We start from the raw sequence: 22,717 nt of genomic DNA on the forward strand, positions 1-22,717 counted from the left end.
CGCCCAGGATGAGGAGGACGGCGTGGCCAGTGGCTTATAAGGCTTGGGGGCCAGAGAGCAGGGGTCTGAGGATGACCCTGCCTGGGACAGGGAGGATGGTGTGGCTGGTGGCTTGGCAGGCTTGGGGGCAGAGGGCAGGGACTGGGATGACCCTGCCCGGGATGGGGAGGACAGTGCGGCCAGTGGCTTAGCAGGCTCGGGGGCAGAGGGACAGGGACTGGGATGACCCCGCCCGGGACGGGGAGGACGGCGTGGCCGGTGGCTTGGCAGGCTCGGGGCCAGAGGGCAGGGCCGAGCGGCACCATCTGGCAGGGGCTTCACTTGGCTGGTCCCCAGCGGGCCTGACCCCAGCTGTGCGGAGCCTTCCCCTGGCCCTGGGGTCCTCAGGCCCGGCAACCGCAGCCCCCGGCGGGCCTGGGAGTGTCAGGGCCTCGTCACGTCTCTGCGTCTCGTGATAAAGGTGGAAGGCGCCCAGTGTTTCACATTCAAGGACACGCTCGCTCACAGGCGGCGGCTCCGGCGGCCACCGCCCCCAGGACGTCCAGGCCCAGGCCCCGCGGCGGGCACAGGTAGGAGGCGAGGCCCGGGAGCCCCGGAGCCCGCTGGCGGCTCTTACAGCCCCGAGGGCACCTGTGGGAGGCCGGGCGTGGGGCTGCGGGGCTGAGGGCTCGGGTGGGAATGTGGCTGAGCTTCAGCCCCCCAAGCCTCGCTTGGCATCTGTTCGGCATCGGCTTCCTCTGGGCCGTGCTCGTTGCTCGGGCTCCTGCAGGGCAACCGGCCGCGCTTTCCCGGGGGGTCCTCCAGTGCGGCCGGGGTGGGGTTGGGGGGCTGCGTCGGGGCTAATGCCGCCCTGAGTCCCTGGATCCCGAGCTGCGTCCCGGGGGCTTGTTCCCCTAGACGAGCCCAGTGACCAATGGCTCGAAGTCTGAATTGTTTTTTAAAAAAAGATTTTAGTCGGAAAAAAAAAAAAAGATTTTAGTTGATTGAGAGAGAGAGAGAGAGAGAGAGAGAGAGAGAGGGACGGCAGGGGGAGGGCAGGGCTGCAGGGAGCCAGTCCTGGGCTCAGTCCCAGGACCCTGAGGTCACGCTGAGGCGGGGGCCTGAGCCCCCAGGCGCCCCTCGACATCCGAATCCTTGGACCCAGCATTACTCTCCTCATTTCTAAGCTGCGCGGTGGAAACTCAGCGGCCTTTTGGGGCCGCAGCCCTGAGTCCAGTGGCGGGGGGGGGGGGGAGGGTGGGGGGGGGGGGGGGGTGGTTGGGGGGGCAGGGGGGCCACGCCAGCCTAAGGATGGAGCAAGCAGCCTTCTGCAAAGGGACACCTTTCCGACACCGGGTGGCTTTTCCCTGTGGATGCCTTGGATCCTCTGGGCTGTTTCTAGGCGTTCTCAAGGGAAACAGCTTTGAGCCTCCTGATCCACAGGCCTGGCCGGGTCCGGGTCACATGGGTAGAGACGCATTTTGGGAGATCCTGTCCCGCCAGGTGAGCCAGGCTTGGAACTGGTTCTGGCATCAGGGATGCTGTGGCGGTTGGGGGCGGGGGGTGCTTGGCGGGGCGGCCCAGGCCATGACCCTGGGGTCCCGGGATCGGGCCCACATCGGGCCTCCATGGGGAGCCTGCTTCTCCCTCTGCCTGGGCCTGTCTCTCTCTCTCTCTCTCTCTCTCTCAGGAAGAAATAAGCAAACTCTTTACAAAAAAAGACTGTCAGGTAACAAATCCAAGAAAACAAGGGGCAGGAGAGCCTGAGGGCGGTTAGAGACAGACACTTTCTGTCCCTCCGCTGCCCTCCCTGTGGCCCTGCTCCCCTGGGCCAGGCTGTACCGAGGCTGAGGCCCAGGAGCACGACCCGCGCTTCCCCAACGCCGCCCACTTCCCTCAAAGATGTGAGAGCAAAAGAGCCCGGCTCCACGGCTCTATGTGAGAACAAAGCGGACAGAGCAGAGCGGGGAGAGGGCCCCCCCAGGCCCGCAGCTCCGGGTCACTGTCCCCGCAGGTGGCCTGGGAACACCCTGGCAGGTGGGCCCTCGCACTGCCACGCGCACCTGCGTCTCGGCCCCCTCCCTCGCTGGGGACACCGGGGACTGGCCCTTGGGCCCACGCTCCTTGTCAAGTCCTGCTGGGGCGCCTGCGGATGCCTGGGGTCGCTCCCCACACCGAGTCCCCCCCGCATTGGTCGGCCGGAAGGCAGGAGCTCCGTGAGCCTGGAAGGAGGAACTGGGCAGGTGCCTGGTGCTCTCGGGGAGGACGGCTCCCTGCCGGAGGGAAGGTGGAGCAAGGTCCCCTCAAAGACGACGAGGTGGAGGAGGTGGGAAACCCGATGAGACCCCCCCGCGCTGTCACCGGAGGGGGGCTCTGAAGACGCTCCTGCGGACAAAAGCCATCTGATGGGGGAGCGTCCTCCTCCGCAAGGCCAGTGGGCAGGTGCACTGGGCCCGCCGCCCTTGCCATCGGCAGCGGCGACTGAGAGCTTGTCCTTCCTCGCTGCTCAGTCCCTGGCCCCAGGCCTTCTCCTTGGCAGATGCAGAGGTGGTAGCGGGGAATGAAATGGAGCTGCTCAACCACAGGCCGAATGGACGGCGCGACGGACCTCATGTCACCAGCATATCCATATGTCACCATCCAATTGTCAGAGACTTCCGCCTTAACTCCCAGAAGAACGCTGCTGTGTCCCCAGCCACGTGAGCACGTCCCGAGCCCGTGCTGGTCTGGAGCTCTCGGGGGCTTCCAGCGCACTGGGGCCCTTGCTGGGACGCGTCCAGGGGCTGGACTTGACGCCGACGTGTCCTGGGCACCAGTTCTGCTCTGCCCGTGGCCTTCTCTGTGGCTTTAAGCCAAAGGGGGCCGACTTGTCTGCCCTTTAACTTTCCCATTTGGCAAGTAAGGAAGACAATGTCTATCTGTCCACTGTTTTAAAACCTGAATACAAAAAAAACTCCTTTAAACCCAAAGGGTCGCGCATCAGCTGTGCTCGCGTCCATGCCGCGGGCACGTGGCAGGCCTGGGTCTGCGCTGAGGTCCTGCAGGGAACCTCACACTTGCAGCGTCTGCTTTCCTCCCCCAGCCTCCTCTGCTGCCTCACATAATTTCGTCTGCTTTGCAGTCACTCTAAGTACGAAATGGATCAGTTCACAGGAAGAAAGTGTCCCCAGGTCTTGTTCCCACGCCTCTGCTTTTACCAAGGAGAGGAAGGCTGATTTGAAGACTTCAACTTGCACAGGGTTCCATCCGGGTACGGCCTCCTGGTCTCAGGCTGAAGGGGCCTCTCTCCCTCCTCCCCACAGCTCCCCCGGCTCCCCGGGGCCTGGACCCCCCTGGACCCGCCAGGACCGGCCTCTCCTCTCTTGTTTCTGTCTCTGCCTCTCCCTCTCGAGCTTCCCACTACGTGCACCACTCCACGCTCCCCAAGGCTCTCTTCTGTTCCACAAGCGCACAGGAAAACTGGGGCGCCTTTGCTCCACCTTGCTGTCTCTTCTCGCCATTTAGGGCCTCCTTTTTCGAGCAAGACGTCGCAGTTTCCTCCTCCTACACGGCCCCTCAGCTCTGCGGCCTGTCACTGTCGGAGTTGGTGTGCGGTGGGCCCAGTCCAGAGAGGGTTCTGTGTTGGCCTCGGCCCCCTTGTTTTATCAGAGGCATCGCCGTCCTTTCCCTGTCCTTTTTCCTTGAACCTTCCGCTCTGACACACTTCTCTGGTTACAGTGTCCATCCACGTACGTCCTAATCATGTTTTCCAAAGTTGCCCACAACCCAGCATCGTGGCCAAGCCTGAGCCCTGACGCTAGCCCGCCTAGGGTTGAATTCTGAGTCCGCCACCAGCTAACTGCATGGTATTTGGCAAGCTCTGGATTTGGCAAGCGCATCGCCCCCTGCCTCAGTTTCCCCACCCTTACTATGGGGGTCATAATAAAAGCACTTATCCTTAGGTTTGTTGTAAGAATCCAATGAGATAGTTTGTGTAATATTCACCTGGATGTTTGGCACGTGGAAATATCCAACACACATTTACTAGCATAACAATAAACTGCTAGAGCTTAAAATGAAACTTCTTTTCTTTTAGGACATTTGCCCACCTTGCCAAACACAAGGCCAGGCAAGAAATAACTACTGATAGACTTCTGGGGAGTCTGGGGAGGGAGGAGTGAGAGGAGGGAGGGAGGCCACCAAATGTGCAAGTACAATTATTCCCGGTTTTTTGCTTTGTTGTGTTTCACCAAAACATCAACAGTTTTGTTCAGTTTAAACCGGTTCTTTCAGGACCCATGGTGTTTGTTTTTTGAGCAGAAAGGGGCCTTGGGGTTAAAGCTGCAGCTGCGGGCGCAAGGGTCACAGGGGGGCTGTCCCGGTGGGTGGGATGGGACAGGATGGGGAGGGATGGGGCGGGATGGGGGGAGGCCCTGCAGCTGCACCTGTGCTGGGGGGGCGGGTGCCCCGGACCCATCCTGTTGGGTGACGCTGCCCTCTAGGGGCGTCCCAGGGACCACGCGGGGCCTCAGAATCGCGGTGCTTTGTCTATGGAGTGCGGGTGACCCGTGACACTCAGAGTGAGGGAAGAATGGGGGGACTCAGCGGGGGGGGGGGGGGGGGGAGGGGACCAGCATCATCAATTTCTATACTGATTAAATGTGACGGTTACGATAACAAGTACAGGTGTCCGAAACTGGTTCTTGGTCAGGACAGAAGGAGCAGGGCAGCAGGAGTTAGGAGGGCAGCGTCAGCCCCACGCAGGGCTTAGTGCAGTTCTCAGGGGGCCTGCAGCGCTGCTTGCTCTGGAAGTTGGCTCAGCGGAGGTCAGCGGACCAGCTTCCCCTCCTGCTTGGTGCACAAAGTGCTAAATGGGGTCCCTGGCATACACAGTGCCCGGTAATTGGTAGCTATTAGTAGTATTATCAAAGGTCAGGGTAGGGAGGAATTTTAGAAATAGAACAGTTCTGGGACACCTGGGTGACTCAGTCCATTAAGCATCCACGCTTGATTTCGGCTCAGGTCATGATTTCAGGATCCTGGGATCCAACCCTGTGTCAGGCTCAGCGCTAGGCATGCAGCCTGCTTTAGGTTCTTTCTCTCCCCGTCCCTTGCCCTTTCCCCCTAAAAAAAAAAAAAAAAAAAAAAAGAAAAAGAAAAAAGAAAAAGAAAAAAAAAAGAAATCTAACAGTTTCTTCCCCTTATTTTAAAGAAACGATGAAAGTGTTTTGTAATTTTGGCATTCATCATATACCTTTCAGCTTCACTAAAAGGATTGTTAACCATGGACCTAATATTTTGAGTCAGAGGGATTTAAATTTCCAGAGGCATCTGGGTGTCAGCCTAAAGCACAAAGCAGTTTTCTACGTCACCCTAAACCCACATCTGTTCGGGAAGACTGAGTAGAATCACAACATGGTGATGAAGACAGGCTCCAGTCTCAGAAATGGTGAAAAGCAGGGGCCAGGGCATTAGCACACCCATTAGCACACCCAGACAGGACTTCCCAGGGGAAGAAGAACACGTCAAAGAATGCACCCAGGCGGGACTGAAGCCATAAGCAGAGCCATGCCTTTGGCTCCAAAGTGGCCGGGTGGTCCCCCAGACTCAGGCGCACCCGTCGGGGCACCTTTGATGACCGGAGCAACCCAACCAGAAAAACCCTAATCCCCTATAGCAAAGTGTGGAGGCGCATGGGCTTGCAGCTGGGGTTAGAACACCTAAAAATCTTTGGGTCCCTATACTGTGGTTATTTGTAATTTGTTTAAAATGTTCCTGAGATCCCGTACGGCAACAGGGGGAAATCATCCTTTTGTTTGGTTAGATTGGGTCTGCAGGACTCCAGTGTGGGCAAGGAGAAGGGAGGACCTGCAGGGGGAAGGGATGCAGGTGGGTGGTGGGAGCCACAAGCTCATGGGCCACAAAGCTCCAGGTGAGGGGCTTTGGGACCCCAAAGCAACTTTTATGCTTGTTTTCTTTTTTAAGGAAACTTTAAAAAAAATTTAAGGTTTTATTTATTTGATAGAGAGAGAGAGAGAGCGTACAAGCAGGGGGAGAAGCGGATGGAGAGGGAGAAGCAGACACCCCGCTGAGCAGGGAGCCAGATGTGGGGCTGGATCCCAGGACCCTGGGACCATGACCTGAGTCGAAGGCAGATGCTGAACCACCCTGGGGCCCCTTAATGGAACTTTTTATTTAAGACTAGTATCCAAGAAGAGTGTACAGATCATAGCCTGTTCAGTGTGATTTTTTATTGTGAAAGAAATTCAGGGGCACCTGGGTGGCTCAGTGGTTGAGCGTCTGCCTTTGGCTCAGGTCATGACCCCGGGGTCCCAGGATCGAGTCCCACATCAGACTTCCCGCAGGGAGCCCGCTTCTCCCTCTGCCTGTGTCTCTGCCTCTCTCTGTGTCTCTAATGCAGAGAAGCCTCTGGTGTGATTTTCATGTCACAGAACAGAGATTCCAGATGTTTTGTAATGAGGCTTTGTGCCTCCCTAGTGAGCAGCCCTCAGCTTGAGGCATTTAGCTTCTTCGAAGTGTCTCCTACCTGCAGCCAGGTGCTCGTCAACTCTGATCCAGAGCATTCAACCCAACGAGAGGCAGGTCCTACTGAAGATCCTACTGAAGGTTGTGTGCAGAAAACCCCAAAAGAAGCAACCAAGTGTGTTTTGCTTCAGTGTGAATTTGAAAATCCCTTCATTCCGGAGAAGACTGGCGTAGTAATGCTGTGGCTTCTTTCCCCTAATGCGGTGGTTCTCTAAGTGTCTCCCCAGACCAGCAGCACCCCAGTATTACCTGGGAGCTTGTTAGAAATATCGATTTGGGGCCCTGCTTCAGACGTACGGATTCAGAAACTCTGCGGACCAGGGCTGGGAATCTGTGTTTTAACAAGTCTCCCAGGTGATTCCAGTGTAGGCTCAGGGTGAGAACCGTTGGCTTAATGTAATGTAAAACTTATGGGAATGCCTTTACTCAAACAAAGAAAATATTGCTAATTGGTGGGGTGATTTTTTTTCCTGGGCTTTTATTTGAGGTAGTGAGGGGAGGTGTGCTGGCCAGAGATGAAGAAATAGAGACTAGGGGCTGGAGACGAGGAGGTGTTTTCATGGATCTATCCAGTGTCTTCTGACCAAGAGAGCATTACAGAAACCACGAGGGGTGGGGGCGCGAAGACAGTGGAGAAACCAGCTCCCAACACACCTCCAGGTCAGGGCCAAATGTTCTAAAGCTCAGCCGTGTAACAGGACGGGGTTTGCTCAGCCACCTGTGTTTAAATACGTTTGCAACTCAAGTACAGTAACTAGGGTGGCCAACATGCCCAGGCCTGCCTGGGGCCTTCCTGATCTTAGCACTCAAAATCCCAAGTCCCAGAAAGCCCCTGTGTGTTCTTCCCAAAGCGCCAATCAATTCTCCAGTTCTCGACAGATACTGAGTGGGTGTCCTACAATTCCACAGGTGAAGGCTCAGTCCTACAAGGCAATGACCTCTCCCTTTATTTCAGATGCCAGTTGCAAGTCTGGGTTGTCATCTGTGCCTGTAACCAACCAGCTATGGATGGGATGTTCCCACATTCTCCTCCTTGGGTTTGATGAATTTGCCAGAACAACTCATAGAAATCAGAGAAACGTTTACCGAGTCACTAGTTTGTTATAAAAGGATATAACTCAGGAAAAGCCATATGGGGGACACATAGGGTGAGGTATGGGGACAGGGCATAGAGCTTCTATGCCCTGAGTGTGCTATGCCCCCCAGATCTCCCCATGTTCAACAACCCAGAAGCCCTCCGAGCCTCATCCTTTTGGGGTTTTGTTAAGGCTTCATTTGACCTAGGCACTCTGGATTCAATCATTGACCATTGGCTGTTGAGCTCAATCTCCAGCCCCTCTGGCCTAATAAGACTACAGGATGGGACTGGAGTTTCTGGCTCTCCAACCATGGGTTTTATTCCCCAGGCAACCAGCTTCATCCTTTGGTGAGAAAGGGCTTTCTGCAAGTCACCTCATTAACATGACAAAAGACGCCTTGGTCATTATCATCACTTGGGAAATTCTAAGGGGTTTAAGAGCTCTGTGCCAGGAAGAGGGACAGAGGCCAATGGTATATTTATTATAAATCACTGCATTGTGGGGCAAACCAAGGCGATTGGTCAGTACTCACCCTAGTCCAGTGACCGCTCATTGGAATTACTGGGTGAGCTTTACAATTACGGATGCCCGGGCTTCCCTCCAGAGATGGTGATGGACTTGGTCTCAGGCTCAGCCTGGGCACTAGGAGGTAGAAAGTTCCTCCGGTGACTTTATTGTGGCTAGCCACGGAGAATCCCTGCAGTCGGCTGCCTGAATAGCATTTCTCCTGGTAAAAAAAAAAAAAAAAAAAAAAAAAAAAAAAAAGAAAAAAAAATTTAACCAAAACAAAAGTTAGTGGTTCTGATGAAGTTAGACTCCTACTATGTACCACATACAAAAATGGACTCAGATTGGATCAACAGTCTAAATATTACCAATTGCATTGTGGTCATCTGTAGCTGTATAGTTGTAATATATATGTATAACTTATTTATATTAAATAATTAGTTACAACTATTAAAGGACGTTATGTTGTTCATTACAAAGTGATAGTACGTATCCTATATGATGGTCTTGGAGCATATGATGTAGCAGTGTGTCTGTGGGATGCAAGAATTGCTGAGAGATATGCACATTTCAAAATTGTAAGAAATAATATTGAGGCCCCCTCTAAAATGCAGTATCAGTTTACATTATTGGGAAACTAAAAAAACATGAAGTTTCAGGCTACTTTCTTACTTTGACTCTTGAGAATCTGTGTGGGTGGGGCCCAGAAACTTTATTTTCTTTCTTTGGTGATTCTGGTACAAGAAGGCTCTAGGATGGGATGGGAACCACGCGACACACCGTCTGGGTGCCCCTGCTGCATTGCCTCCTGCTCTTTATCTTTAGACGAGACTGTCCCATCTCCTCACCAAGGCGACAGGTTCCAAATGGTCAGGCCTCAGGGAGGTTGCTTCCTCATGTTGTTACCCTGGCACAGGGCCTTGTAGGACACTGCTTGTGGATGACAAGGCTTGGAAGAGTATTTGCAGCTCATATGACGATTTGTTTTCTTTTAGTTCCATGGACCAAATGGAGAAAGGAACCCTGGGCCAGCCGCTGCCGATGGCCACCACCCAGCCTGAGAGGAAACGGACATCAGTGATGTCTTTCCTTTCCAAGGTCTGTCACAAAGTATTGGAAGCAGAGGTCCCTCCCCACCAGCCACTTGTAACGTGCGCTTGCCTGGCCTGCATTGGTTCTGTGGCTCCGTGGAGGCGTCCTCTGAAAAAAGCTTGATGACACTTCTCCTAACACGGGCAGAAAGTTTACAGGATAACAGGATGAGCCGGGAAGACTTTAGCTTGCTGCAAGCTTAATAATAAAAGTATAGAATGAACTACAATGAATACTGAGAAATAATGAGGAGACTTGGTAATCACTCAAACACCGAACAGGACTGTGGTCCCGTCTGTAGCCCCACACTACGCAGGAGGGTGGGGAGGTGGCTTTTTCTTGACCCTGCCTGGATCTTGCATGTCTTGGTTCTGACGCCAGCAGATTATTTATGCATTTTTCCCCCCTAATCTTAATGGCGCAGATGTATGCATTCTGGGGTGGGACATCCGTTAGGTGCCCTGAAATGCTTGTGGACGTGCTTTGCTAGTTGAGTCAAATGTTGTTGAGAGGTTGAGGAAGAGGAGAACTGACAATCAACCCTGGATTTAGCCCCACTAGGGAGGCATCGACCCCCCTGCAGAAGGGTCAAGAGATCATGGAGAGAAGAACTGGAGAAAACAAGTATAGACACGTCTTTCAAGGTGTTTAACCACAAAGTAGAGCAGAAAATATGGGAGGAGCTGGAGGAGTAAGAAAGGTTGGGGAAATGCCTTGAGATGGAAGCAGGCATTTCTTGTCCATGAAGGATCCCTGTTCTCAGCCATATCAGCTGTCTAAAGCCCCCTTTCTTCTGAGCTCTAGCATACCCTCAGTGGTCCTAGAGCACCCGTCCCTCTGCTTCCCCCAACCTACCTCAACCAACCTTCCCCTGGCCCTACATTATTTTTTTCTACCTCTTTCCTTTTCCATCTGTTTTCTTCATTATGTAGATCAAGCTAATGATTTCCCAGCAAAAATCATGTGTCTTTAGGTAGAGAAAGAAGGGCTAAGTTGAGCAGGCAACACAGGATTTTCTTTAGAGAGAGGGATTGGGCTTGGGATGGGTATGACTCTGAACGCTCCCAGATCAATACTCTCTTGGCTTACTGCCCAGGTCTCTTGGAAACTGAAGTTCCAGAAGCGGGAGTCTCTGAAGAATGCGTTTTCCATCTTGGCAGAAAAAGCCCGGGACCCCAACGATAAAAAGCGTCACATGGCAATGAGAGGCCTGGGCACCATGGCCTGTGAGACCCCCGACAAGGTAGGAGGGGAAGGTGGCACGTCATCTGCCCTCATGGCCTGGTATCCCAGGGCTGAAAGATGGCGCCTCATGTACTGGTTATCTGTCGCTTGTGACAGATCACCACAGGCCCAGCACTCATCCTCTAGCAGTTTCCTTGAGCCGGGAGCTTATCTGGCTTGGCTGGGTCCTCTGCTCAGGGTCTCACAAGGCTACAATCAAGGTGCAGGTCAGACTGCATTCCTTTCTGAAGCCTGGCCTCCTCTTCCAAGCTTCTGTGGCCATTGATGGAAGGCGGCTCCTTCTGGTTGTAGGACTGAGGTTCCTGCTTTCTTGCTGGCTAGCCCTCAGCGTCTTGAAGCTGTCCTCTCATAGCATGCGAGCTTACTTCTTCAGGGCCAGCAGGAGAGCCTCCATCACTCATGCCTGCTACGATGGACTCTTACGTAATGTAATGTAACCACGGGAATGGTGTCCCGTCACTGTTGTCATAATCTGTGGGCTAGAAGCAAGTCACTGGTCCCTTCCACATTCAAGGGAAGGAGATTGTACAAAGCATGGCTCATTTGGGGTTATTTGAGGGTCATCACATCTCAGTATTATCAGCCTTGGGAAGCAGAGCTGCAGATGCGATTAATGCACACCTGGACATCACCCTCTGCAGTGCTTTTAATTTATTTTTTAATAGTCTATCCCTGTTTAGTAAAAGATGTTTCCCCCACCTCTGCTTTTATTATCTGTCCACTTCAGTGACCATTTTGTCTCATCCCCTATAAAAGTACCACTGTGCCTCAGATGCCTAGGTCATCCGGCCTACCACACTCCTTGATGTGCCCTTTCGGCCTCATATGCTCATAGGCCAAGCTGAAGATGGCTTTTTCTGTTCTTTTTTTCAAGACAGATCTGGCTCTTGGGTCAGGTTAATGGAAACATTTGTATTTCAATGAGAGGTGTTACAGCAATTCCTGAGGAAAGCCACACTCTCGGGCCAAGTCCTAGGTTATTGAAAGATTAGAGGTAGGATCACTTTTCAGCTCATGGGAGCAATTTCTGGGCTACTCATGCTTTTCAAACCTTGTTCACAGGTGCGAAAGTATAAGAAAGTTGTCCTAGACCTGCTGGTGCATGGACTCTACGACCCTGTGAGTACTGAAGTCATCCACGAGAGCATGAAGACTCTGACCATCATCTTGGGCAAGATCCAGGGGAAAAGTTTGGGCTCTTTCTTCGTAGACATCACTCTTCAGACCAGGACTTTATTAGATGACGTAAGTGAGAAAATTCAGAAGAATTTTGGGTTATTAAAGTGGAGGTGGGATTAGCAATGGGAGCCCTGGGTGGTGTGTTGCTCAGAGAACCTGGTCTGTATTATTAACTTATTTACTAAGAGATGGTCGAGAGACAAGTATTATACTGGGGGTTTGGAAGACATATAAAGAAGGAGGAGTTTTTGTTGTTATAGAGAAGTGAATATATGTACCCTGACGATGAAGATGGTGATGGAGATGATGGTGAAGGTGTGATAACAGTGCCAACATGTATTCAGTGCTCTGTTACGAATGTGATGTAACAGTAGTTAGCATTTAGTGAACCCTACTGTGTGCCAGGCCCGGTGCTAGGCAGCTTTCCTAGATTATCCCATAGACTCTTCTCAATAACCCTATGAGTTGGGCACTATTTATCTTCACTTTATAAATGAGGAAACCAAGGCACAAATAGGTTAGGTGACTTGCCCGAGATTCACAGAGCCAGTAAGTGGATATGAACCCAGGTCCTCTGACCACAGGATCTGCACTCTTCACTGCCAGGTGACAAGGCAAGCTAAGCAGAGGGGCATCAATACATCGTTTACTCTGAAACTGTGGGGACTCTGGGATCCCGTCCTTTCAAGTTAATCGGCTTGCCTGCTGCAGTTACACACACGCCACACACACACACACACACACACTCACACATGCTCACACACACACACATACCCTCTAACGGGGAGATGATACCTCTAGAACAGGAAACCGACATCTTACTCACAAAGCACCTTGTGTGAGTTCCTCACACCTAATTCCCCAGGTGGAGCTGCGCCACACCAGAGGAAGAGAAATCTTGAAATTATGGAACTTGGCATTTCTATAGGAGCTTCTGGCCCGTTTGCCTCTCCTCCCACTTGGAGAGACAGGGAGAACTTGGCTCTGGAATGCAAGCCTGTCATGTCTGTGGTCGTGGGGAGAAAAGTGTCTACTCTACCTCCCTGGAATGGAAACAGATATCTCCAAGATGTCTAAATCTCTCTGCAGGTGCCGTCTTAGTTTCCAGGACTGGTGTGCTATGCAGTCACTTTTCAAATAGCCAGATTGACTATAGTTTTTTTTTATTAGGAAGCCCTGGTTGTATAGTAACCTGGAAATACTCGTGGAGAGTTATTTCCTGACAGTTTATCTCTATTACAGCACTCGTGACCACCTGTCTTGTGCTGTTGCTCACTTGTGCATGCGTTCCCTGTCGGATGATTGTCAGGTCCCTAGCAGGCTAGGGTCTTGTATGTCTTACTGCATTAGGGTAGGATTGAATTGAATTATACAAGGGCACCTGGGTGGCTCAGTGGTTGAGAGTCTGCCGTCAGCCCAGGAAGTGATCCCAGTCGGAGGATCAATTCCCACGTCAGACTCCCTGCATGGAGTCTGCTCCTCCCTCTGCCTGTGTCTCTGTCTCTCTCTCTGTGTCTCTCGTGAATAAATAAATAAATAAAATCCTATAAAAAATGAACTATACACGTGAGTGCATGTGCGTGCACATACCCACACATATAGGTGGAACAGAGGACAGTGAAACACTAAAGCAATTTGTCAAAGTGTCCTATGTGCTAAAAAATATTTTTATTATTTTTATTTTTTAAAGACTTTAGTCATCTATTCACAAAAGACACACACAGAGAGAGAGAGGCAGAAACACAGAGGAGAGGCAGCCCAGGTGGCTCAGTGGTTTAGCGCCGCTTTCAACCCAGAGTGTGACTCCAGGGTCCTGAGATTGAGTCCCACATTGGGTCCCCACAGGGAGCCTGCTTCTCCCTCTGCCTCTGCTTCTCCCCCCACTAGTGTGCATGCTCTCTCTCTCTCTCTCAAATAAGTACATAAAATATTTAATTTTTATTTTTTAAATTTTATTTATTTATTAATGAGAGACAGAGAGACAGAGAGGCAGAGACACAGGCAGAGGGAGAAGCAGACTCCCTGCAGGGAGCCTGACTTGGGACTCGATCCTGGGACTCCAGGATCACATCCTGGGCTGAAGGTGGTGCTAAACTGCTGAGCCACCCGAGCTGCCCCATAAAATCTTTTAAAAAAATAAATACTTCACAAAATGATGAGTGTCTGCCCCCCACCCCCTGACCATTCTAGTTGCTTCTCACTCCTGAAGATGCCGAGTCCAGCTTGGTTCTCTCTGGTTTGCCTGGAGCTTTCATGGGACCAGGAAACATTGATATAAAATCCCTTCACCAATGGTCAGGAGACTGGGTACTACCCTGGCTCCTTGTCACCTGACAGTGCGGCTCCAAGCAAGTCACTGAAATGCCCTGAGCCTTGGTCTCCTCATCAGGAAAGGGAGATACTTGGACCAGACTGCTCACAGTGGAGAACAAGAAAGGACTGAACCCAGTGACACACGATCAGGGACAAATTAGCCAATAGTACTAAAAGCAGGGAGAGTTGGCAGGGTGTCAGGGAAGAAATACAATTGTTATTTCTGCTGCAGAAGGGAGAAACAGAGACCACAGGTGTAGAGAGATGTCCTTCCAGAAACACTGAGAATGATCAACAGGAGATGGCTTGAATAAATTACAATGCGGCCACCCCAAATTCCTTTAGGTATCAACATGCAAAGAGCTCCCAGATAGGTGGTTGGGTGAACAATCGAGGTCGTGAACACACTAGCATGGTGTGCTGCCACTGTGTAAAAATGTGAGAAAGGACTGTGTGATATACATTTTATTCTTTTTCTCCTTAATTTTTTTGGAAGGACAAAAAAAAAACCCTGCACACACAGTTTACAACCTTGTTCATTCATGGGAGGGAAATCAGTGGCAGGCAGAAAGGGGTAGAAAGGAGACTTACTTTTGTTAATAAAATGATTTGATTATTTTGAATTTTGACCCATACAAACCCAAATGTTTGTATCTCTACCTCCAAAATTCTCCAAAAACAGAGCTGGGAAGCCGGATTATTAGCACAGCGATCCCCAGTCTGATAGTCTTGTCTGCTGGGGAAGACGCTCATTGAAGACCCAGCCTGCCTCCTCTCTGGCCCCCACCTCGGCTAGCTCAGAGCTTTAGACTGGGTCTGACCCACCCTCCACCAAGCGACAAAGAGCGATGGATGGCGCAAATGCATCTGGTGCCGTAATGACCTGGGTTCTGTCCTTTTGTTCCCTGGGGAACCACAGGAGAATGACCACCTGAGATACTCAGCCTTCATCTTGTTCGGGCAACTGGCGGCTTTTGCTGGGCGGAAATGGAAGAAATTCTTCACCAGTCAGGTTAAGCAGACTCAAGATTCCCTCCTGATACATCTACAGGACAGAGATCCCCACGTTGCCACGGTGAGTCTGTGACTGTCTCACTGAGTGCATGAGAGCTTGGTGCCATTCCTCAAGTGAGCTGTGGTGCTGCCCTGTTGTGCTGCAATGCTTGACCCTCTCCGTTCCCGCCAGCTCTGCTGTGGACACTCAGCAGTGTGGTCACATGAATCCTTGGAGATGCCTGCCCAGTGTGTCATCTCTGAGCAAGCATGTACATTTCCATTTGCTCCTGCCCCACCTGCCCCATCCAGCACCTGCTGCTGGAGAGTGGGGGCCAAGAGGCACGCGGTTAAGCTGTGGGGCAGTAGCCCACCTAATGAGAACATTAATTCATGCCCATTAGCTTCTTTCACTGTAGATTTCCCACTCACAGCCTCTCAATCCCCTAGAGAGGTTTTGTCTTATTCTTAGAGGAAATATGTCCTAACAGGGTTGGATCAACATCAGGCCTGCTTGGGAGTGGGTGACTATTTTTCAAAACCACTGGGAGCAAAAGGTGCTACCAAACCACTTGTCTTCTTTAGGTTACTACACACAAGAGAGAGACAGAGACAGGGGGAGAGAGAGAGAATTTAGGAATTAAAGAATCCAGAACTTCTTTGATGGGACAATAACCGGGTAAACTCTAAAGTGATTCTCTCCCCTTCAGCCCCAAGTTAGAGATGTGGTCATTTTAGGGGTAACATCCTTTAAGGTTGAGGTCTTCAAACTTCCTGGAAGTTACTTTCATACCCTCAGTGGCCCCCAGACCACAGATTGGGTGCCTTGCCCTTCCGTGCTTGGATTATAGAACTCGCTAATGCCTTTGACAATCGAATGGTCATACTGTTTTTCTCAGGCTTGCAAAACAACATTTCGAGCCTGTTCTCCGTATCTGAAAGAAAGAAAGGAAAACAGCTTCCAGAGTGAGGAAGAACAACGGAACCTTAAACTCTGCCGGCAGCTGGTGAGTGAGAGGGCAGGAGAGAATGCTCCCAGAGATCCCTGCCCTCCTGGTGTCATAAAATGACTCAGGCCAATTATGTGCCGATCGTAACTGACCCGTCTTGCAATGTAAATGACAAAACGCCCGGAGGATTATGCACAAAATCTATTGGCACATGCAGTGTAGATCGTTAGAGGAACGCAGACCCTGATCTCCACCTCTGAGAATCTGAAGATCCAGCGTCCTCACGCTCTGCGTTGACAACTATCTACTCATTGTAGAGTCAAGGAGGTTTATTGAATCCTCCCCTCACGTGCACTTTTGCTGATTTCTTTCAGAGCCACTATCATCCAGAGCTCCTGCAGTTCCTCTATGCAAATAAGATTCTGTAAACACAGAGCAGCAGGGAAATTGTTCCAGTGAGAGCACCTTGCTGGGGGGCTGGTATTTCCCCCCCTTTTAACTCTTCGGATGCTTCTGCTTGCTTCTCGTGATTGTAATAGAAAACGGGATGCTGGGAGAACAATTGATGGCAATTGCATGGAATTGTATGATTCTCTCCTAAGTAAATTCTAAATTGCTTTCATGTATCTCATTTCCTCCCCAGAAGAATTTGATGCGAAGGTACATGCTTTGTTTAAAACATTTAAAGGATATGTAGATTCAGGGCTTATTTCTCAACTTTTCCTTCGTAAGTTCATCTTTGTCACCTATCTTCTATTTTTTATTTTATTTTTAACTTCTGAGGCTCAGGAGAATATTACCTTAAGTGATTTTTTTAATCTGCTATTGATCCTTTGCAATTTGTTATTGATACCTTTTATTGGCAAGATCTATTTAGAGTTGGCCAAGGGACCAAGAAGGTCGTTTGGAGGATGTCTTTAGCTTCTTGGAACCCTCAACAGTCATTGCTTCCAAGATCATAATGCAAATTAAAAAAGAGAAAAAAATCTGTAAAGCATGTGTTGAAAAACCTCAGGCTAATAGTAGCGTGTGGAATAAGAAGTAACGTTTATGGAGAATGTTTATTGGACACTGAGTATTACCTGATACTTACTGCAACCCTGTGAGAAGTAACACTTACAATAACCCTCCGAGAAAGGCACTATTATTACTCTCATATTCTGGGTGAGAAAACTCAGCCACAGGGAACTAAGTAGCTTACCCAGATGCCCTGGTGAATGACGGAGCCAGAAGTCAAGACCAGACAACCTGCCTTCTGGAGCCTGTATTCAATCACCACATGATTCTGCCTCAATGTGGAATAATTGACAGATGGCTAGCAATGTAAAAAAAAAAAAAAAAACAACAACCAAAAAACCCCAAAACTAAACAAATTTAAAAGCCCCCTCAGCTCCAGCTCTATTTAACCCAGTGAAGTTTTGCTTTTATATGCAGTAAGTACACATTTTTATTAATGTAGTTTATGATCTAAGTATATATTTTTACTTGTCACCTCTTGGCTAATTATGACAATTTTTTTGGAGCTCAATTCCAGTTCTATGAGGAGTCACGTGGCTCTTGCAAAAAGTTTCAAGAAAAACCTCTTTGACCCTCCCCCCTTCCCTCCAACCGGTGTGCCTCCCCAGCTTCTCCTATGGACATTCTCGTATTATCACCAGACTTGGCGTTCAAGCCCTACTGGATGACTGTGTCCAGGTTGGGAAATGGAGAACACGGAGGGTCATAAAAGCTGCAGAGAGATCTTAGTGTCCTTCTGAACACCAGGAGCTCAGTCTTCTGGTCTAGCGCTCCAGAGATAGGACCGTGCAACACGGATGGGGACCCAGGTGTCTCCTAGGGGAGAAGAGCATATGGCAGATGGTGGGAGGGGGGCAGGAGCCAGGCGTGAGTGGGGTTTCTTTCTTCCTATTTTTGAAGCTGGGGTACATGACCCAGGGGTTCTTGGGAGTGACACAGGCTCTGGAGCAGGTGGGACAGCTCTGAGCTGAGACCTCTTTCCCTTCCCAGTAGTTGGCCTGTTTGAAACTATGCTACAAGGTCCGTTTAGAATCTGATGCAGTTCTCTTAAGCGAGTGGCCTGGGAGACAACTGCATTTTGCTAGCATTCAAAAAGGCGGGGGTAGAGTGGGGCAGGCCGGTGTGTGCTCTAGAATAGGGACATCCGTGTACTTAAAACCCCTTCATTGGTTAAAATTGTGGAAGATGCCGTTGAATTGACTTTAGGGTTAGTGGTAGACTGTTCCTCGGTGGCCTCCAGTGAATCATGCCTCCTGACACCCATGCCCCCGCATAGACATCTCCACTGGAATCTGGGCTGGCTTAGTGATCCACTTTAACTACTAGAATGTGCTGAAAATACCACTGTGTCAATTTTAGGCTAAGCTTTAAGAGCCTGGCAACTTCCTTTTTTGTGCCCCGGGTGAAGCCAGCTGCCATGTAAGACGTCAGATTCCCAGGAGCAAAGAATGTCTGAGATCACCGTTTTGGAGGGAAGACCAAGCTCACTGCATGGAATGCCATGTGGAGGACAGCTGAGGAGCCCAATCCGCCACGGAGTTGGAGGTCCGGACCTGTGACACCAGTTGGCCGATCCAGCCAGCCCCCGAGGGCAAGCCACCCCAGCTGACACCACGTGGAAGAGAGACGGGCTCCCTCTGCGCAGCCCACCCCAAATTGCAAAATTGTAAGCAATCTGATCAAATGACTGCGGTTTTAAATCACTCCTTTTTGGGATAGTTTGTCCCTCAGCATTAAGTAACCTAAAGAGATTCCTTATCATTAATTTTGTCGTTTGGCCAGGTTGGTTTTGCTCTCACTAAGTCCTCTTTGAGTTTAAACTCTATTTCTAGAAACGCATGTTATCACGGCATTGTGTGCCGGGAGCCAGGGAAGGCTTGCTTTTGTACCACACAATGCCTTGTTCTCCTTTTTGTATCTCACCTTGTGCATCACCCTGCCCAGCAGGTAGCAGATGATGGAGAGACATTTGCTGAATGACGAAATAGTCGCAAATTGTAGGGAGAACAGAGTCCAAACCAGTTTGTTACCCTGGGCTCTCAGCCATGGGCTCCCACTCTTCCTTCCCAGCTTTCTTCTGTTCCTCTTTTTGCTTTAGCCAAGCTTGGCTCTTCTCTTCATTCAACACTTCTTGGTCTCTTATGCTCCTTTGCCTTTGCTCAGACTGTTCCCTCTGCTTTGAATTCCCTCCCCTGCCTGGCCATGCACACTCACAGGCACACATGCACGTTTCTCGGGTATATCTGACCTGTGCTCTAAGACCTGATCGATGCTCGTATCTCTGAGTTCCCAGAACATTCTAACGGTCTTATGCCACTTACCATGTTTTATCTCATTTGAAAGTTTTACCTACGTGTCTCTCCCACTCTGGTTCGAGTGAAGCTGCTGGAGAAGGATCCTATCTTCTATAGTTTGTATCTGTCACATGACCTCACAGGTACTTGGGAGGTGCTTGGTAAATAAATGTGGATTGGGAGAAAAAAGTCAGGAAGTCCTCTGAAGCTACTTCTCCTTGGGAGAAGCCCATTTTGTCAAATGAGGGCCATCATTTCTTTTTTTTTTTTTTTTTAATTTTTATTTATTTATGATAGTCACAGAGAGAGAGAGAGAGAGGCAGAGACACAGGCAGAGGGAGAAGCAGGCTCCATGCACCGGGAGCCTGATGTGGGATTCGATCCCGGGTCTCTAGGATCGCGCCCTGGGCCAAAGGCAGGCGCCAAACCGCTGCGCTACCCAGGGATCCCCATCATTTCTCTCCTTATGACCAATCTGCTGGTGACTTTTATGCTTGTGGACCTAAAGCATCCCTTTCTCCATAAGACGCCGGTTAACTTGCCAATCTTGAGGTAACGCTTCGACATCTCTTACTTTTAAACACTAGACATGCAACAGGTGAGTGAATTTATATGTCGGCAAATTGAACACCAATAAAAAATAAATTTATAAAAAAAAGAACTGGTGTAAAACAGGAGATTTAAGTGCCATAAGCATCAAAGGAATGTGGAAAATTGAATCCAGTATGGACAAACTGATTGCTAGAGAAATCTGAATTAAAATGGAGTATTAGATGATACATTAAATTTGCTAGATATAATATCACAGAAAGTATGTTTAAAAACAAAAGGCCTTATCACTCATACATATATAATAAAATAAAAATAAATGAATAAATAAATAGTCATAAGTAAAATGACTTTCTTCAAAAGAGAAGGGGGAAAAGTAGAGGCAGGGAAGGAGATGCCTAAAGCAAGATCAAAAGGGGTTTCTGAAACTGGGTGAGGAGGTAATGAATACTCTCTCCTTTTGTGTTTTAGAAGTACTAATATAGACCCCCCAAAAAAATCTTATGCCCAATGTACAGGTGAACAAAACAATTGGAAAGAATTGGGAAACGAAGAAATTGCTAAGGCTAATCAAAAATGCACATTTAGAATATATCTAGAGATCTAGAGCAAATATATATTGATATCCTAAATGAAGGTCACTTCTGCCTTTTGTATGCAAAATGAGGAGCTCTGCTGGAAAATGTGAAGTTTCTTCCACTCTAACATTCTCAATAAATGCTTTAAATAAATGAAAAAAGAAAGAAAAAGAAAGAAGGAAAGAAGAAAGAAAGAAAGAAAGAAAGAAAGAAAGAAAGAAGAAAGAAAAAAGAAAGAAAGAAAGAAAAGAAAGAAAGGAAGGAAGGAAGGAAAAGGTATGTTCAGGTGCTACCTTGCTAAGTGCTCAGGGTGGAGATCTGCACATACCTTAGTCTCTGCTTTCCAGTCGCCCACAGGATTGGCTTTTTTAAAAAAATGTTTTTTTAAGGTTTTGTTTATTTATTTGAGAGAGCGAGAGTGAGAGCGAGAGTGCAAAACTGGAGAGGAGGGGCAGAGGGAGAGGGAGAAGCAGCCTCCCTGCACTGAGCAGGGAGCCCAACACGCAGGATCCCAGGACCCTGGGGTCATGACCTGAGCTGAAGACAGACGCCCCGCCGACTGAGCCACCCAGGGGCCCAAGGTTGGCCTTTCTTAAAGGAAAGGAGAAAGGAGAGAAGACAAAGAAGGAAGTTGAGACTCTTAACAGGTAACCAGTGCTGCTACTCCCTGTCAGCAGCAGCCAGTGGAATTCCAGTTCCTGGAGCAATTAATCGAGGGAGGGCTTCACAACTTACAAAAAGCACCAGAGTGTTTTACAGAGAAATAGCAGCCGCGTAGGACAGCCAGCAGATAGTGCTAGAAATAAGGCCAACGTATATTTGTGTTTTTCTGCATTTTCCCGGTTTTCTGCAATAAGTATGTATTACTTTTGTAATCATAGAACACACGCAAAAATGCTCTTTAAAATAAAAATGAAATGCTTATTGGCGTGTGAAGTGGTAATGCTTTGGAAAGCCTGGGGGTGATTACTGCTCACTCCCGCTAGTCTGTATGTGCCTTTGTCCTTCTGTGACATTCTTTTAGCCTATTGATGACAAATAAAATGACTTATGGCTGATTGTCAGTGGATATGTTACTGAATTTACATTCTTTCCGTATAACCATAGCAGAAAAAGCGTTTCGTTCTTGTGTTTACTTATGTGTTAAATGCTCTCAGAAAAACCGTGGTTTCTAGAGAAACGCGATGCATCCCCGTTTACTGGTTTGATATTGCAAACGCCCCTTTAAATGATCAAGTGAAGCAGACCCCCAAGCCTGACATACAAGATCCTTCCTAATGGACACCAGCTTATGATTTCCCTCGGCTCTTCCTAAATTTCTACTACTGGAATGCTTCATCCTCCATTTGCTTGTTTCTATCCACTATTCATTCTCTGGGGTGATTCCAAATGCCCCTCTTTTCCAGAGGTAGAGGTAAAGCAGAGCAGTTGGGAGGATGGGGCCTGCAGTCAGGCCCTCCTCATTGTGAATCTGGCTTCGCCACTTACTAGTATGACCTTGGGGAAGTCAGCCTACCAAGCCTCAGTCTGCTGATCCGTGAAATGGGCATAATAACCCCACCCATAGGGTTGCTGTGCTACAAAGATTCAGTTATATAGCATCGAAGGCTTTGCACAGTGCTTGGCACAGAGAGACGCTCAGGAAATGTTCATTTTGCCCCTCACCCCCAATCAGCGATCCAGGTCCTGTTTCTTCTCTTCTTGGTGCTGCCCAGGTCCTCAGCGAGGTCCGTTCTGGCTTTCGGAGTGGGGTTTGAGTGTCACCTTGATCCTCCCAATGAGTGATTGCAGTCCTAGGGGCAGCTCTGCCTCTTGTTCATCAGCAGGTCTCCAGGACCGCAGCTTTGAGCCTTGCCCACCATGGGTGCTCAATAAAGAATGATCGAATTTGGGGCGCCCGGGTGGCTCAGTCGGTTACGCATCTGCCTTCGGCTCAGATCAGGATCCTGGGGTCCTGGGATCGAGCCTCGTGTTGGGTGCCCGGATCGCCTGGAGCCTGCTTCTCCCTCTCCTTGCCGCCTGTGCTCTCCATCATCATCCTTGTTTCTCAAATAAATAAATAAAATGTCTAAAAAAATACTTAAAAAAAAAAAAGAATGATTGAATCTATGGAGTCGGAAACACTGGTGCCCTGACCAAGCGCGAAACGGGCACTTGGCGGTAGGCTTTGGAATGGCCTGATGCATTTTAAGAAGGATGAGAGTCGTGACTGAATGAGAATAGCAATTGTTCTTCCCCGTGAGCTCCGTGGGGCGGCCGAGCGCTCAGGGCTGCGTCCGTGGGCTCGGCTTGTCCCTCTGGGCGGCCCTGGGACGCTGGTAGCAAGTCTGCATCAGATGTTTGGGCGACCTCTTGTTAGGAATTAGCACCCCACCTGTGCTGTGGCGCGACTGCTGTGATCCAGCGCCTCTCACGCT

At 49.7% G+C, this 22,717-nt stretch overlaps 1 protein-coding gene across 2 annotated transcripts; it reads left to right on the forward strand.

Annotated features, from left to right (window-relative positions):
- The first annotated feature begins 332 nt into the window (after positions 1 to 332).
- On the forward strand, positions 333 to 20,783 carry MRO (maestro). Of its 2 annotated transcripts, none has more exons than XM_038525997.1 (7): positions 333 to 569; positions 9,086 to 9,188; positions 10,279 to 10,425; positions 11,490 to 11,672; positions 14,839 to 14,994; positions 15,812 to 15,919; positions 16,237 to 17,257. In XM_038525997.1, the coding sequence occupies exons 2-7, from the start codon at positions 9,090 to 9,092 to the stop codon at positions 16,288 to 16,290; spliced, it is 747 nt and encodes a 248-aa protein (XP_038381925.1). In that variant the 5' UTR covers positions 333 to 569; positions 9,086 to 9,089; the 3' UTR covers positions 16,291 to 17,257. The 2 variants fall into 2 exon arrangements, with proteins under 2 accessions (XP_038381925.1, XP_038381926.1); XM_038525998.1 differs by lacking the exon at positions 16,237 to 17,257 and adding an exon at positions 18,239 to 20,783 and having other exon boundaries at positions 335 to 569.
- The last annotated feature ends 1,934 nt before the right edge of the window (positions 20,784 to 22,717 follow it).

This window comes from Canis lupus, chromosome 1, assembly GCF_011100685.1.
Source record: "Canis lupus familiaris isolate Mischka breed German Shepherd chromosome 1, alternate assembly UU_Cfam_GSD_1.0, whole genome shotgun sequence".
In the NCBI taxonomy this organism is placed as follows: Eukaryota; Metazoa; Chordata; class Mammalia; order Carnivora; family Canidae; genus Canis; species Canis lupus.